The 18,624-nt window shown below is 31.7% G+C and overlaps 1 protein-coding gene across 1 annotated transcript in view; it reads left to right on the top strand.

Annotated features, from left to right (window-relative positions):
• The window catches only part of LOC115885855, a 335,423-nt gene that overhangs the window by 251,581 nt on the left and 65,218 nt on the right, over positions 1-18,624 (top strand). The window contains exon 5 of the mRNA XM_030904879.1: positions 7,820-7,964. Within this exon, the coding sequence (XP_030760739.1) occupies positions 7,820-7,964 (145 nt within the window). The remainder of the gene's footprint in view (positions 1-7,819; positions 7,965-18,624) is intronic.

Raw genomic sequence — 18,624 nt, 5'->3', positions numbered from 1 at the left:
ACCACTGCTAACAGCAGCTTTTCGTTGGTAGAACAGTCGTGGATAAGGTATTTCACTGGAAAGATTTAATTAACAATAATAACTCGAGTATAAGTATTGGGCGCCAGGCATGAGACAGAGAAAGAAACACAGTTGTTTATTACTTACAACTAGTGACTATATTCATTCATGATGTTCTTTGCTAAAGTTACATGACATTTAACAGAGTTCTAGTAAATATGGTAGTTATAATAATCAAAGAAAGTAATTGACTAAGGACAACACCTAAATCTTGTAAAAACAACTATGATAAAATACCAGAAGAATATGGTTTTAGAAAAAGTATGGAAATGTGGTGACCACACAATTATTATTATACGGTGTTAAGTCAGATGTGTTGCAACCTTTAGATTCTAGAATCTATGTTTGGTTATTCATCTGGTAAAAACGGTGCAATAATAATATCTATAAAAAGTAAATACCATTACAAGACGTAATGCAATGAAACCTAGATCTAAATTATATTTAAACATTAAATCAGATGAAATGTAACAATCTCACCACTAAACATAGTCTGTCCGATATTACTTAAGATGTACGTTATTGTTTTAAGACCTTGAAAATGTATGTTAAATGTTAAATGCTAAGCTAAAACTTAAATTTAAACTTAGCTGTTCTTTATATAATCTTACTTTAAAAACTATGGCGTGAAATTGGTCTCGCATTTCTGTACTCAGCCATCCAATACAACAAAAAGGGGCCAGAATGAGGACGCCATGAATTGGAACAGCCGTAACTACTAACTAGCTTATGGATGGGAATGAAGCAGCATGGGGCTCAAGCTACATCCCCGCTGGGGCACTTTATATGCAAAAATCATTCCTACTGCAGGGTTACTCGTTCCTGGGACATCCCGTGGGATAATGTCTGTACATAAGATACTACCCGTACTATCCGTACCTTGGACATGGGACTATAACCTTGGAAATAGTCCATACCTTGGACCTAAATGCAAAATTCTTGTTTAAATCAAACAAGGTCTAATAAAACAAATAGAACCTACCTCGAAATACTTCCGAGGGCCCACTAAATAATAAAGAACATGTCCTTTCTTCATGTGACATTCTGGAGGACAAAGAAAAGGGACATGTGATCAATAGAAATACAAATACAAGTTAAGTTAGGACATCCAAAACTCTACCTACCCTAAAAATATGTAGTAATAATATCGAATCTAAAGGGATAATATCTCATCTTTACCTGTTCTTTGAAATAGCAGCTGATTAAGATTATACAGCAAGATTTAAATAATCACCAATATGAAAAAATACTAAATAGGATAGAATTAGGTTAGGCTACAGAGCGCAAAAAGCAAAAGTCAGTCGACAGCACAGAGGGTTGACAGAAGCGATGTTAACAGCGCCTCCATAGAGCGATAACAGAGTTGTGTCAAACAGTAACAGGGTTGTGTCGAACGATAACAGGTTTGGTGACTAGGGAACGTAGAAATTGCGCGTCAAATAATCTATCCGTCCTGAACGAGAGGGAATCATATACGACAGACATCATATATTATGTATAAAGACGTGTAAAGAACTAAAAACGTTACAAAATATTTCTTTTTAGGTCCTATTATTATTTGGACAATAGATAATGAAATCTTTCTTGTAATTTAATCTACTACCTATGTTTATATATTATAAAGATATTTTGTTTTTAACTAAAATTAAAAAAATCAAATATTTTACTTCCACTCCATAGAAAAAAATCTCATGACGTTGTTTCTGGGGTCGAAATATATTAACCCTAAAAATATTGCCTTATTTAGAACTCGCCCTATTGTATTACTTTTAGAGTAACAAGTTGAGTTTATCTCTACTTGGCTTTTTTATATAAATCTATCTTCAATACGAATGACTGCATGGATTTCGATATTTATTAATTAAAATCCAACCAGAATTGTTTTATAGACGACCGCAAATACGAAATCCAATACAAATCCGACGATACAGACCGGAAAATATCAGAAACTGCCGGAAGTGAATCTAATGGCCATCACGATTGAATTCCGCTCAATAATATTAAATTCTCTTAATAAACGACATAAATTGGAAACGGTACGTAATGTTATTTTGAGTGAAAAAATACGCTTTACTACATAGACCTAATTATCAAGGAAGCGGTTTGCAGTATTTTACTGTATGTTTATAAACGAATTTTGTCAATCGGAACATCAGTGGAGGGATGTTTGAGAGTAAAAGTGAAAGAAACAATATTACAATTTCATGAAGAATTCCACCAGCTTTTAATGGATATAGAAATACAAGAAACTAAAAAATGTTCTATATGTGGTTTTCCGTGTAGAAATTATAATGTCGTTGTATTTTTCAGTTTTAAAGATATAATGTAACTTTTTTTGAATTTTTTTTTTTTTTTTTGTATGATATTTTTGTAATTTGCAAACAAAGTGTGTTGGAATATATGTATTCCTTAAACTATATCATCTAAGAATCTTCCTATCTCAATATTAAATTTGAGGAACAGAATTCGTTATACTCTATTATGTCCAAATATAAAAGATAAAATAACTTTTTTTTTTTTTTTTTTTTGTAAAATAAAAGAAACTACTTTGTACGGATGGTGATATTCTATTCTAATAAAATATGGGAACCACTAAATTTTTTTATCAAAAAAAAAAAAAAAAAAATTATATTCTGAATAAAATGGTAAAAAAATCGTATAAATGTAAGTCCAAAAATGCTTAGCTTTGGAGATAGAGGGTGTTGAAGTTTCATTTTATTTCAATTTTTCTAAATATTTCTAGTAGGACTTTCACCTTTCTAGATACATGTCGTGTTACTCTCTCTGATGTTTTGTGTTCTCTCTCTTTCCTCTTTGAATTTGTTTTCTTTTAACTTGGCAAAATGATAACGAGTTGTTAAAGTTGAACTAATTTGACAGCAGCTATATTGAAGTAACATCAGGCATATTACCAGCTACCTAGATTTTGTCAATAATAAAGAGATCTACTGCACTAAATCATGTAGGTAAATATCAGGAAAATTTTTGTTTGAGGTAGGCAACCTTTATAATATTTTGAGACATGAATTCTCAGAATATCGAAATAATATACTGTGTGTTCATTTAAAATGAAAGTTGCTTTTAAAAGTGTCCCATCATAATGTGTTTTGTCTCACCTAGGATAACTTTTTGGGTCAAGTCTTAGGCCTTGGGACAAGTCCTCCAGCTATTTTCTACCTTATTTGGCTAGCCTAGTGCATTCCAAGTTCAGTGCTGTAGTGTCTAAAAATTATTTCTCTATTTTAGAAAATGTTAAATATCCTCAAAAACTCTTGCACATTTCAGTCATATACTTCTTTAATGAAACTCACCTTTGTTTTTATCCCACAATCCGAAAATCAATTAAAAAAAAACTAACTTTGATGTGTAACTTTTTTTTTTTTTAGTTTTAGTGTAAAAATCTCTGTATTTTTAAAGATGCTTTCAGTTAATCTAGTTAGTAATAAAAATCTTTTAGTGTAATATAATAGTCAATGTGGATCATATGGTGGGTATTAAATTATGTTTTGTTTTACTTCCAAAGTTAACTATTTTCAAGATTTTTTTTTTTGCTGGAAATAGTTATATCTAAAATATGTATTATAGAAAAAGAAATATAGTTAATTACAGATATATAAATAAATAAATGTCTGTAAGACTCAGTCTTGATCATCTACTGATGGCAGACATGATTCTGTAGTGATGCGTCCAGTGTAGAAATTAAAAGTGTTTTGGTTTGGTACAACAAAGGTATTGTACTGATTTAGTGCTTTTTTTGCTGTGTAACATCAAAGGTTCCAACCCCCAGCTGTAATTATTTCTTCTATTATACTAACAACACAATAATAAAATAATTCAAAATATTTAAGGGAGCTTTAATAAAAGCTTTTAGTGTTTATCTGCGAACTCCACAGTAACGATTAAAACAGCATAAAGTTTTTTGAAAAAAAAAAAATATTAATCTGAGTATTATATTCATGATACGCATTATTTTCATATAACACCGTACACCCATGCCTATTTTATGAATGAAATTGGGCGTGTTTTGTTTACAACTGCGTTCCCCTGCCGATACCCCGTAGCTATAGATCCGTTGGTCACACTATAGTCGACAGTGTGTTCGAGCCCTAAAGGTAACGGATAACGTCTAGATACTTTACCGTGCTGATTATAAATATAAAACAAAAGCTCTAAGCACAATACGGTCTATTTTTTATTATATTGTATTATTTTTAGAAGTGGTTTTAATTTTTTTTTTATATAAATATTTAGTACGCTTAGGTTTTTTATATACGTATAAATCTAACTTCAATACGAATTACTGCCGGGACTTTGATATTTTATTAATTAAAATCCAGTCGGAATTGTTTTATAGATAACCGCCAAATACGAAATCAATACAAATCCGACGATACAGACCGGAAAATATCAGAAACTGCCGGAAGTGACCCTAATGGCCATCGCGATTGAATCCCGCTCAATAATATTAAATTCTCTTAATAAACGACATAAATTGGAAACGGTACGTAATGTTATTTTGGTGAAAAAAATACGCTTTTATTTCTTTATATAATATAGCTTCGAAGCGGTTTGCAGTATTTACTTTGTTCCCTAAACGAATTTTTGTCAACGGGAAGTGAATAGATGGACGCTCGGAGAAAAGGGAGGCAAAGAAACAATAACTCAATTTTATGAAGAATCCCGACAGCTTTTAGAGAATTAAGGGAAAGTACACGTAAAGTTCTTGCTGATCAAATTAAAGTGAAATGTTTTTTACGGTTTTCTAGTTTGCAACATCAATATTTAATTGATTTCTTATTAGTAACTTAACTAAATCTATGAAATAAATTTTGTAAATGAAGAAACAACTATGTATGTATTTTATTATTTCGATATATTTCCTGTTTTTTTTTTCTCGCTTATTGTGTATTTTTATCTGCCAAATTTCTTATATATCCTTCATATACTTACTAATTCCTAATATTGTGTGCATCATCTAACGATTTATTAAACTATAGCGGATTTTTTGCTACTCTTTTGTCTCTCTTTTGATGTTGTATCACTCAAATATTTATGTTGATGCTTATAGGGTCACGTATAATTGTTTTAATCTATTATAGCCAAATTAAATATTGAATTGTCTTTGTGACCGTTTATATTTAGGTACTAGTTTCTGAAACGCAGTTCATTGCCCCGAGTTTGTATGGAGATAATAAAATTCCTACCACTAATGGTGCTGGCGACAAAAGTTGCCTACAAGTCAGTAGTTGACTAAGTAACCTACAAATTACCTAAGCAGGGACAGGGATGGGAGTATTTCGACCGAAAACTAATTACTCCGAACCAATGCAATGGGCACCTACCCCAGTATAGGTACTTCAAGCACAAATCTACGCTATTGCGGGATATGCTAAGATACAGGGTATTCTGTTTAAAAAACAATCCTGATCCACTCACCCTTTTTGGGTCACCCTGTAGAGGTTAAATTATTTTCCTGAACTTAAACAAAATTGCTAAATTTTTATTTTAGAAGCTACAGATGCCCGACGCACTATTCCCGAACCCTGTATAATATATTAAAACCACGCATTTAAATTACGTACCTATAAAAGTAAAGAAAATTTTATAAACTTAACCTATAATATTCTCACTCTGTTAAATGCAAAATATACAAACCACTAGTGCTTACTAGTGCGAAAGAATCATTTTCCGTTCTTTGTTCTATGTATGCCTGTGGATATTGTTTTACTACCCAAAAATTAGAAAGTAAAACATAAAACTGTTTATACTCAATTATATTTTAGCCTAGGGCAAGGTGCAGATGGTTTAAATTTTACGCGGTGTGTTTTTATTATGGTTGTTTCTGTATACAAAATATATTTATGAACAAGAAGCACTAAATCGGTTAATACATGAATGATCATTTTAAAAATCGCTCGAAGGTAGACCACCCAACACAAACATACTTTATCGATTTTCTTCTTCTAAAAGTTCGAGAAGAAAATTTTCTGAACATGGAAAGGATTTTTATACCACTTTAAAAAGAAAAATAAATGACGATGAAGCGATTATTTTTAGTGTTTGTTTCACGAAAATCCAATCGTTACAAAATAAAAAATATAACCTACGATATACAGGATGATCCGAACTGTATTCCGGAAACTTTAGCAGCCTATTCTGCAGATAAAAATAAGTAAAAAAGTTCGTATAAATGTATGCCCTAAAATGATTAGTTTCGGAGATACAGGGTGTAGAAGTTTCAATTTTATATCGATTTTTTCCAAATAATTTCTGAAGTAACGTAATATTTCGATGAAAATTGGTGTTTGGGAGTTTTTTGATATGAGAAACTTGATTTTGTTATCAATATGACTCTTACTTGTAGAGGGCGCCATCTACATATTTTTTAACTGGTTAGAAGAGTAATAACTTTTCGTCCGTACCTGTATATAACTAGTGAGTTAAAAATATACATTTATGACGTGTTCTACGGAAAAAGGTCTGTAGGTAAAAATCGCTACGAGTAATGGTTCTTGGGATATTTGGAATCGAAGTTACCAATACCTGTCATCATTGACATAAATTAAACATGTTGACTAAATAGTTATTAGACTGAAATCATAAATTTGAAATGTTTTTGTGCAACAATTTATGGTTAGTTTAAAAAGATAAGAATTTCCCAAATTTTCCATTTCAATCAAATAACTAACTACTCAACACGTTTATTTTTAGTCAATAATGACATGTATTGACTATTTCCATTCTAAATATCTTGAGAACGGTTGCTCGTAGCGATTTTTACCAAGAGATATTTTTGACGTAGGAAATCACGGAAATGTATATTTTTTCACTCAGTAGTTTTATACAGGTATGGACAAAAAGTTATTACTCTTCAAAACAGTTAAAACACATGTAGGTGGCGCCCCCTACAAAGAGGAGTGATATTGACATCAAAATCAAATTTATCACGTCAAAAAACTCCCAGACACCTATTTTCATCCTAATATTGACGTCACTTCAGAAATTATTTGGAAAAAATTGAAATAAAAATGAAACTTCTCTGAAACTAAGCATTTTAAGACATACATTTATATGAACTTTTTTACTTATTTTTATCAGTAAAATATGCTGTGGAAGTTTCCGGAATACAGTTCGGACCACCCTGTATATAAAGATGTAGGAATAAACAATGGAAATAAAAAATGCAGGTCCGCATTTAAAAAAATTAAAATCGCCTCTGTATCTCACAAATTATCAGCTAATTTGAAAATCTAAAAACACTGTCAGATAGCCCTAATAAAGTGGCTATGAGAATGTGCTCGTTTTTTTTGATTTATTAAAAATTAACGACAGGAAAAAATAAAATTGATTTTCAAAAATATCCGTTTTTTCCGAAAAACTCAGCAATCCTTGAAAATTTTACAACTTTTTTAATGGCATCTTGTTGAACATCCCAAGGCGCAACTTTGTCCCATTTTAACAATGTTCGTATCTATTACGGTTTCCCAGATACCAATGCTCGTACCCCGAATTTCTACCACCCTGTATAGATCGTCCATTAGCGCCAAACTGTGATAAAACTTGTGATTTTTTAGTGCTTTCTTGTTTAAAGGGCGTTAAACTTGCCCTGTCAAACTCTGAGATTAAATTAGTACCTAACAATGAAAATTCCAAAGTTTGCAGTTAAGAGCAAATTAATCTCTAAAAAATAAAAACTCGAATATCTAGATACTTTAATTTGACAAATGGTTAACTAAATAATGTTATTTGTTTATTTCAGACAAGTCCAGACGGCAACGTAACTACCAGTGTTTTAACATTCGTACCAACTGTTGAAGACTCAGGGAAGTACCTATCTTGCCGAGGTCAACAACCCCAAATCTCCGACAGTGGAATTGAAGATGGATGGAAATTAGATATACACCGTAAGTAACAAAGAACAAATATTAGAATGTAGAGTAAAACGTTTTTTGAGTGCAATATTATTTTTAACACATTCTGTATTTTGCTAAGAATCGATTACAAAATATATTCACCCCCATCTTGGTTGAACAATTTTACATAAAATTCCTTGTTAAATGGCTTTGAACTATTGCATATTTTATATCAATGGTTTGTTTACATATTTTGCAATTTAGAGGTTAACTCATAAAGATAAAATATTACGTATCATGCCTAACAACATACTAAGGGCTGGCAAAGGTTAGTCTTGGGTCGAGATTTCCGTATGTAAGAAGAGTACAATGCGTTTATAATGTACTGAACAAAGAGAGGACAGTAAACACGCTGCCAAACGTATGAAATAAACCGAGAAACTGTGCACATTGCTAAGAGACGTGGAAGGGGATATAGCAGATTTGTCGCAGTTGACAGGTCGACCCAATCAATACCTCTGTCAGTACTTAAAGTTCTAGGGAAAGGTGTACGTCATGCGTTCAGCTTCACGATTTAATTACATCTCGTGATACTTAATTTGTTTATTTATTAACGAGTCGTTGTAATTTTCCCTATAGCTTGAATTTTTTTTAAGTGCAAGCTAGAAACACTTGCATTTTTGGTAAAAATAAGTGGAATTGAGTGGGTGTTCGATAGTGGTCGCGCTATTAGAACTCTGAATTCAAAAATTGATATCTCGAAATCTATTAGAAATAATAGATTGTAGTTTTTTCAAGAACTTTGTTAATATTTATGATGTATTTTCTTTGTAGACAGTATGTGAAAAAAAATTACACGATTGCTGAAAATTGCTATGCTCTAAAAGTAAATAGATGGATTGTTTACAATTTTTGAATGGAAAAAACAACCTTATCGAATTTTTCTTATGTTAACATATTGTAAAATATCCGATCTTGAAAATAAAAAAAAGTTTCAATATCTAAAGTGGTTCTTGAGTTATGGCCTGTTATGTGTTAAAAAGTTGAGTTTTTAAATTATCGCGATTACTGACGTTTTCTCGTTATAAAAAAAATGACACCTTAACGATATCCTTATAATTCCATTTCAGATGCTTAGAAACATGTCTAATGATTTTATCTAGTTATCTCTTGAAAATAAAAGTCTTTTAAAAATAAGCGGTTTGCGATCGTGATTTTACTTTACTTGATAGGGAAAGGCGTACCGGCAACGCCGCAACAGCACACCGTCGCGCGTCGCGTCAGCCGATCGCATTTCTCTCACTCCGACTTAATAAGATCCCTATGCGATTTACTTCCACACATGTAAATGCCGACCCAAAAGTAACAGTTGCCAGTACGGTATAACATATTTGTAAATCTATTGAAGGGTCCAGGAGAAAAACATGATAAGCGCTTATTTTACTAATTTTACAGGAGAGCCAGAAATGCTTCAGAACCTGTAATAATATATAGGTATACCTGTAATAATTATGTTTTGTAAGTTTACTAATTATACTAACGGGAAATGAAATAGACACTAAACTTTGAAATCAGGAAAAAAATTAATGAAAAAGAGACCTGGTTTATAAATACAACTAGCATGTACCCGCGACTTCGTTCACGTCGAATTAATCATTTGTAATTTGTAATGGTGATATGATAAAGCAAAGCAAGAATTTCCATTAACATACAAACTGGAGCAGAATCGTGGTTAATCAATTACCTAATTTTTTGGAACACCCTGTATAATTTTTTACAAAAATTTCAAAATATGTAAAAAACAAAATAAATTATATGTGTCCAAGCGCGTTTTCCTGAAAAGACTAACCGTTTTTTTTCAAATAACAAATATTGTAATATTTGAGGCGCGTTTCACCCTGTTGGAATTTGAGATTCGAGAAACCCCTCCTTATCGAACCTCTACACCCCACAGTCAATCCGTTTTCCAAAATCAGCTTTAAACGTCAAGCAGTTTTAAAGCAGAATCGTGATTACTCAATGGTTCTATTTTATGAAACACCTTGTATAAATTCTTTAAAAAATTTTAAAATATGTAAAACAACAAAATAAAATATACGTGTTTAAGAGTTTTCCGAAAAACTCACCGGATTTTAAATAAAATATATTCTAATATTTGAGGGGTGGTTTCACCCCCTTAGAATTCGAGTTTGGAAAAAATCCTCTTATCGAACCTCTACACGCTAAAAGTCAATCCGTTTTCCAAAAATTAGCTTTTTTACGTCAAGCGCTTTAAGCATGATCGAGCTATTAATCAATGACCAGATTTTTTCAGAAACACCCTTGTATACATTTTTTAAAAATCTTAAAATATGTAAAAACAAAATAAAATATACGTGTTCAAGCGTTTTCGGAAACTTGATCGTTTTTTAAATAAAAAATATGGTAATACTTGCGGGGTGGTTTCACCCCCTTGAACTGGGATTTCGAAAATCCCTTCTTATCGAACCACTACACCTAGAATCAACCTGTATGCCAAAATTGAGCTTCTTACGTTGAGTGGTTTGAGCAGGACCGTGATTAATCAGTGAGTCACTTAAGAATTTTATATATTAGTATAGATTATTTGAGGGGCGTTTTCACCCTTCTTAGAATTTGAGATTCGAGAAACCCCTTCTTATCGAACCTCTACACCCCACAGTCAATCCGTTTGCCAAAAATCAGCTTTAAACGTCAAGCAGTTTAAGCAGAATCGTGATTACTCAATGACCATATTTTATGAAACACCCTGTATACATTTTTAAAAAATCTTAAAATATGTAAAAAAAGAAAATAAAATATAAGTGTTTACGCGTTTTTTCGGAAACTTGACCGTTTTTTAAATAAAAATATTCTAATATTTGAGGGGCGGTTTCACCCCCTTAGAATTCGAGTTTCGAAAAATCCCTTCTTATCGAACCTCTACACCCTAAAGTCAATCCGTTTTCCAAAAATCAGCTTTTTACGTCAAGCGCTTTAAGCAGGATCGTGATTAATCAATGACCAGATTTTCAAGAAACACCCTGTATACATTTTAAAAATCTTAAAATATGTAAAAAAAGAAAATAAAATATACGTGTTTACGCGTTTTTTCGGAAACTTGACCGTTTTTTAAATAAAAAATATTCTAATATTTGAGGGCGTTTCACCCCTTAGAATTCGAGTTTCGTAAAATCCCTTCTTATCGAACCTCCTACACCTAAAGTCAATCCAGTTTTCCAAAAATCAGCTTTTTACGTCAAGCGCTTTAAGCAGGATCGTGATTAATCAATGACCAGATTTTCAAAGAAACACCCTGTATACATTTTTAAAAAATCTGAAAATATGTAAAAAAAGAAAATAAAATATACGTGTTTCAGCGTTTTTCGGAAATTGACCGTTTTTTAAATAAAAAATATTGTAATATTCCACCCCCCTTTTTACCCCCTTAGGGGATGAATTTTTAAAAATCCTTTCTTATCTTACGTAAACATCATAAAAGGAACCCCTGTGCAAAATTTCAGCTTTCTAGGGCCAAGGGTTTGGTCTGGGCGTTGATGAGTCAGTATCAGTCAGGACAGTCAGATTTATATATATAGATGAATTTGAACAGAAAACGCCTGACAAACTAAAAAAAAAACGTTTTAAAAATACACCAGATATGAGGCAGTGTAGATCTTCAAAAGTAGGTATATTAACTTGATCAGAGGCTCCAGAAAGTTCACTTCTTGGCAAAAAAAAAATGACGCAATTAAATGGACTTTAAATTTAATTACTTATTAAACCTCAAGTTATTTCTCTGGACGGTGGTGGCTATGAAGTTCTTTCCCTGCATGCATATTTTTCCTAGGCATATATCATAGGATTTAATAACTCTGCAGAGTTTATACATTTTGTTGGGACCAGTTAGACCTACTATAATATTGTAAAACACCAAAAATTAGGAAATGTTTTTCATATGTAACGACTTTTTATATTACATCCTTGGACTTAAAATATGTTACTTGAATGTAGACTATAATCAAATATCACACTAACATGGTCAACAAAATTAATTTAAAATTCTAACAAGGTGAAAAATTAAATCATTTATTACTATAGCAAAAACAGTTTTATATTTTTTTTCTCTGTAGAGAAACGCAACCATTTTTAGAAATATTTAATATCAAACAATTTAAATATGAAAACAACATCCATATCGCTTTTAGCTCAAAATAATCTACGTGCGTTTATTTTAAAATATAGCAATAAAAAATTAAATAACATTTATTCCCGGCTAACAATGTATTCAATAATTTTAAAAAGTGCTCGTGGATACTATATTTTGAGTTGAAATTTCATATTATTCTTTCTATATTTAAATACTGTTTATAAGTTATATTTAGTCAAATTGGATATTTTTAAAAACGATTTCTATAAAGCGTTAATAAATATTTTAACTTTTACACTTATTCTACGCCTCCGTTTTATGCTTTTTTGGAGTTTCCTTAAATTTAAGAACTTGGATTTTTAAGGATATACAGGGTGTTTCAAAACAAATGCGGAAAACTTTAGGGGGTGATTCCTTGTTCAAAATAAAGGGTAGTTTGCTTTATAAACGTTGGGTCAAAAGTCAACCATTAGGGTATCGCTGTAAAAAGATGACGGAAAAATAATGTTTTTATTTTTTATCTTGAAAACGAAAAGAGATAGACTAATGAAATTTTAGTGGTAAACATTACTGTTATGAAAAACACACTTTCAGGTAATTTTTACTTTTTAAAATGAGTGGAAGGGGTTGAAATAAACTACCCCTATCATTCTGTTAACGAAATTTAAAGAAAAATCTTATCAAACACATGCAAACGCTTTAATTTGGATAGTTTAGTTTGTTTAGAAACTTTTTACCTCTTGTGTTTTTTGATAAAACTCACCGATTGGAAATTAAAAAAATAAAATGTAAAGCATTACATGTCAAGACAAAAACATTTTTAGATTAAGAATCTAGTGATAATAACGATAATAATAATCATCTAGATAATAACGTATTGCAGTAGAGTAATGTCAAATAAAATAATATTAGGAACATCCTAAAAGTAACAGCGGCCGACTAGATTTTTTTCCTAAAAAAATTACAGCAGCCCACTAGATTCTTTTCAGAAAATGTTTTTTGTCCTGACATGTAATGCTTTACATTTTATTTTTTAATTTCAAATCGGTGAGTTTTATCAAAAAAATACAAGAGATAAAAAAGTTTCTAAACAAACTATACTATCCAAATTAATTTGTTTGCATGTATTTGATAAGATTTTTCTTTAAATTTCGTTAACAAGAATGATAGGGGTAGTTTATTTCAACCTCTTCCACTCATTTTAAAAAAGTGAAAAAATTACCAGAAAGTGTGTTTTCATAACAGTACTGCTTCCATAAAATTTTATTAGTCTATCTCTTTTCGTTTTCAAGATAAAAAATAAAAACATTATTTTTCCGTCATCTTTGTACCGCCATATCTCCCTAATGGTTGACTTTTGACCCAACGTTTATGAAGCAAACTACCCTTTATTTTGAACAAGAAATCACCCCCTGAAGTTTTTCGCATTTGTTTTGAAACACCCTGTATATATACGAAATGTAATTGACTGTGTTAAAAACTCAAATTTTTAATCAACGAGCCTCGGAAATACATTTGATCATCTAATGTATTTAGTTTCTTGTCCTGGCCTGGTAAAGATGTCCAAAGTATATTTTTTTTAATCATGTATCAATTCTATCAAATGGAACGAGGGTGGCTCATTAGCATTTTTACGAATAATTTGATACCACACTTGGTATTTCGGAGTCAAGTTGTCGTTATGAATCGCATGTTTCAATTTCAAATAAACCATATGCAAAAATACCAAAAGTTGACATATGATATGCCATTCATTGAGTGTCATTTTCTATCAGATTAAAAAAATACCGAGGGTGTCATTTAAATATCAAAGTTGTAGTCATTTCCGGTGGAAACCGGAAGTGACCCCGAAAACAGTTGAATATGTCAATCAATCCTAATTTATGTCATATACTAACATACCAAATATCGTTGTTTTATCTGAAAAAATAAAAAAGTTATAGGGTGAGCCACTTTTGAGACGCACCCGATATGGTAAGAAAACATTATTAGAAGCACAACCATTATTGTATTGCCCGTATATTTGAAATAAAATAGGAAAATCTCTTAAAAAACTTGAAACCTGATTTAAAGCTTTTTTTCGATCGGAAGGCTGGACAACCTTGTAATTATGGTTTACACAGATTCAATTGCCTTTCAGAGGAATACAAATTTCATGGCAAATTAAATTTATTTTCTTATGTATTACATCAATCTTCTATCTAAAAGAAAATTTGGAGCATTTTATTTCTTATGAAGTCGACCAGGGTATTTTTAAATTGCCAATATCCACAAATTATTAATACGCCGCAAACCTTTGACCACTATAACCGATAAAACTAGTGCGCTTTTAAAAGTTTTAAAGGCCACTCAAAGGACGGTAAGGGGCTCTAACCAGCCATATTTTAATTTCTATCTGGACAAAGTTCGCCGCAAAACACATATTCGGAATTACGACCCACGGTAAAACCTAGAACTTTCTAGACGCTAGATCGAGTACAAAGAGAAAAGCACTTAACGCGTTTACAGTCCGTGTAAAAGTTATCAGAAGTTACTACACTCAAGATTGGTTTAGTCAGAACGAGGGAAATGTCGAAATTCACTCATAAAATTAATATTAGAAATTTATCCTGAAAAAGTTTGCCAGGTTGCGGCGACTTTTTAAAAGGTTAAGAAAAATTATAAAAGAAGATGGTAAAAATTAAAAAGAAAACCGCAGCGTACGGCTGCTCTTCGTCTGGTGAACAATAGGTAGGTTCATTTAATTATTTTTGCATATTGTTGGGCACCACTTAATTTAAGCCAAGTTAAGGTGATATTTAAAAAATTAAGAAAATTACCACAAGCTAAAGATGTTCAGTAATGATATATCAACAAATATAAAACAACAAAATTTAATAAAAAACTATGTACATTTATTAATAATTAAATAACTCCAATTTGAAAGTGAATTAAAAGGTCATTTAAAAAAACAATAAATTAATATTATATTAATATAGCGAAACTTAAATTAAATATTACAAAATATAAATCATCAAACGTAATCGTTTCTTTAAGTTTCATTAAAAAAGAGGTTTCAAGATAAGGTAAGTTTCAGTAGAAAGTTAAGAAAAAGGCAAAAAGATTCTAAAGCAAAACGTAAATGAGTACTTAGCTCTGAAGCTGTAGTCAATCAGTGTTGATTTGGTGTCGTACTGGGGCCCATATCCATTACGTAACTGCTTCAAACCATTAGAAAACTTGTAAATTCCAGGAAAGGTGAAAACTCGTCAATTTCACACCAGCCTCCAACAGGGAACCTTCACAGAACCATTCAGAAAAACCCAAAACTGCTCAAAATCTTCGGCTCAAAAAAAAAACTACTGCTCAATCTTCTTAAAAAAACTCGTCCAAAAAATTACTCCATAAAAAATTACTCCAAAAAACTACTCCAAAAAACTCCCAAAATGTCAAATCTTCCCCTTAAGTTGGTAAGGGACACACCTATAATAAATGATTTTTTCTCTAAGTATATGAAAGAAAGTAAAAGAAAAAACTATAACTTACTCGCAGGGCTATTCTCCGCCACATACGATGATACCAAAAAAAAACTTTTCAAAGAAGACGAGAACCACCCTGGGACTTCACCAGTGGTTGAAATGGAAGTGTCGAAAAATCCGAATAAAATGTTAAAATTCGGCCAGAGATTATCTTTTGAAGACAAAAAATCAACACACCAAACTGTGCTCGAAATAGGGAAACCTCAGGAAAGTTATTAATAACATTTAAAGAAAAATTTAAATAATAATATAAATGGCAACCCTGCGCCACCACATTGAACGGCATTCACGGTACTACGAAAATTGCAGCGGTACCAACTAGGGATGGGCATTATTTGCTTTTCTGCTAGAGATGTAGCGCAAAAATAAGAAATTATTTTAGGCTGCTACAAGGTTTAGTTATTAATCTGTGACAGGTTTCAGTCAGAATAAACAACTATGCACAAAGCATTTTAAAGACACAATATGTTTTAATTTTAAATAAAAGTAATTTAATAGATTATGACATTGACATTATTTAACCTAAAATTCAATGGCGTAACTAGAATTTTACTGGGAGCTATCATTTTAGAGATATGACACAAACTTATGTTTTTTAAAGGGGATATCCTGTAAATTATTTTCTTTTTTTTAACTCACCCACAAAAAAAGCCGACCATTAAAAACTAGTCCCAATTTCAAAGTTGGATTTCTCGCGAACCACTCATTAGATTTTGATCATTTTTTTTTAAATTGTAAATTAGTTCCTTCTTAACGGATGCCACGTCAGAAATTTTTATTCCAAATTTATTTTAAGCATATACAGGGCACAACAATAAGACGAAGTTTTTTGCCCGTACTTTGTAACACCCTGTAGGGTGCAGCAGCTGTAGTAGCTATTGTCAAACCAAACTAAATCACATTGTAGCCTCATCTTTTGTGGGCATTTTGGTTTTTTTAATCACGACCTTTTAATCACGGGAAACTTAAATGGAAATGACAGTTCATTAAAAATAGTTTTTCCTCCAAGATGCAGAGGCGCAAAATATTAAAACTGTCAATATCAACAATGCAAATGTCAATATCTGACAATAATAAAATTTGATTTTTAACTGACACAAGACACCCAGAGACGCTTTTGTTGTGATTTTACGGTTTAATTTAGTTTTGTTTGTCGAATTATTGTAAAACCAATGCCTTCCGATTTTTGGCAGTATTCTGTTTTAGACAATGTTTTTTTTTAAAAATGGGTGGGACAATTTGTGTTTTGTATAGACTCTTAGTTATTTTTTATCATGGAGTTTAATTGTTGTACACCGGGTTTCCTAAGAATACAATGGTAAGTAATTAAATATATCTACTTACAGTTATAGATTTTTAAATTAGTACTGTATTAGTACTAAGAAATGCTACTTGCTGAGCAATTATTTATTTTTTTTTACGGTGCATGGGAGGAATTAAGGACGCGCGTTGCGTTATATTAGCATGATCAGCAGATGATTAAATCTAATTTAATTTGTTTTTATTATTTCAGGTCTCAAACGGAAACAAACTGGGAATCTTGCCTACACCAAAATTATATAGCCGTTTCCAATTCACTTCAAAGGGAGGAAAATTATGTAAAACTGCCTGCTACTTGCTGAAAACCGCCAAAGATTAAATTATAACTATAACAACTTAATATATACTATTACTAGTGTTTAATATTTTTTTTAATTAATATCCGACATATAAGAACACTTTGTATGCTCTTAATTAAGTCGATTTATCGTTTATAATATGTTCGACCTAATTAAAAGCACACAAAGTGTTCTTACATGTATGACTAAATTTATTTTAAATTAACTAAAACAACCCCCCTTCCCCGCACCCCACTCTTCCCTTAGTATTTCTTCCTCCGACTACCAGAGGCGCCCTTGTATAATAAAATTGAAATGTATTATAAGTTGCCTATCTATTTAATATTATGTCTCTTATCTATGATCACGACATTATCTCTGTTTGTATTAGAGATACGCTGCTTTAAAACGAACATCTCGGAAAAATGCTTCGCAGGCAGAAAGTTTTATGTATAAATAATCAAGGCGACATACACGAAAACGGATTTATGAGTATTTGCAATATGACATGGATGTTGCTCGTATTGTGGCTTTAATTGAGGATGGCCGAAGTCAACGTTATGTGTCCGATACCCTGGGTATACCTCGAACAACAGTCCAGGATGCCTGGAATCGGTATATGGAAACGGGAAATTTCACCAGGCGAGTGGGTTCCGGAAGAAAACGGAAGACAAATGCAATTGACGACCGCTTTATTGTCCTGAATACTTATAACGAAATCGTAGAATTACAGCGTTTCAGAATCAACATCTGCTACAAGCCGTGCGTAGAACTCAAGTCAGTGAGAGAACAATCCAACGAACACTTATAGAAAACAGCTACTTCCAAGACATCATCGATCATGTCTTCAGTTTGCGCGTTTACATGTGAATTGGGATATTGAGTAAAGTCCATTGAGTGATATTGACTAAAGTCCATTTCAAGGATGAATCGTGGTTTTGCCTGCGAAGCATTTTTCCGAGACGTTCGTTTTAAAACAGCGTATCCTCAATACAAACAGAGATAGTGTCGTGATTAAAAAAACAAAATGCTCACAAAAGATAAAGCTACAATGTGATTTGATTTAGTAGGGGAATTTCGCTTAAAATGACATATGCGGGTAAAATGACATACTGCCCAAATTCAAATTTCCCGTTGGTGTTGTTCTATCTCTACTTCTTCCTCACATGTGCGTCACGTGACACATTTAATACGGGATGTCAATCAGTTGGCTTGTAGCTTTTAGACGAGTATATGTGTTTTGAGTCAGAAGCAGTTTTTAGTACGAGTTTCGTTTTTCATATTTTCAAATTAATCGTAATTTTTTTGGAAGTTATTATTACAAGGCAGGTAAGTTCCATCCGTTATCTTGAACTTCCAATGCTAATGAATCTAATAATTATATTTTGTGAAAAGTTAGAACAATTAAATGCTGCCAATGTATTTATGGGTAATATGACATAGGACAT

The sequence above is a fragment of the Sitophilus oryzae genome, unplaced genomic scaffold (assembly GCF_002938485.1).
Source record: "Sitophilus oryzae breed Bouriz unplaced genomic scaffold, Soryzae_2.0 scaffold_460_pilon_pilon, whole genome shotgun sequence".
Lineage (NCBI taxonomy): Eukaryota > Metazoa > Arthropoda > Insecta > Coleoptera > Curculionidae > Sitophilus > Sitophilus oryzae.
This window is presented reverse-complemented; position numbering and strand designations above follow the sequence as displayed.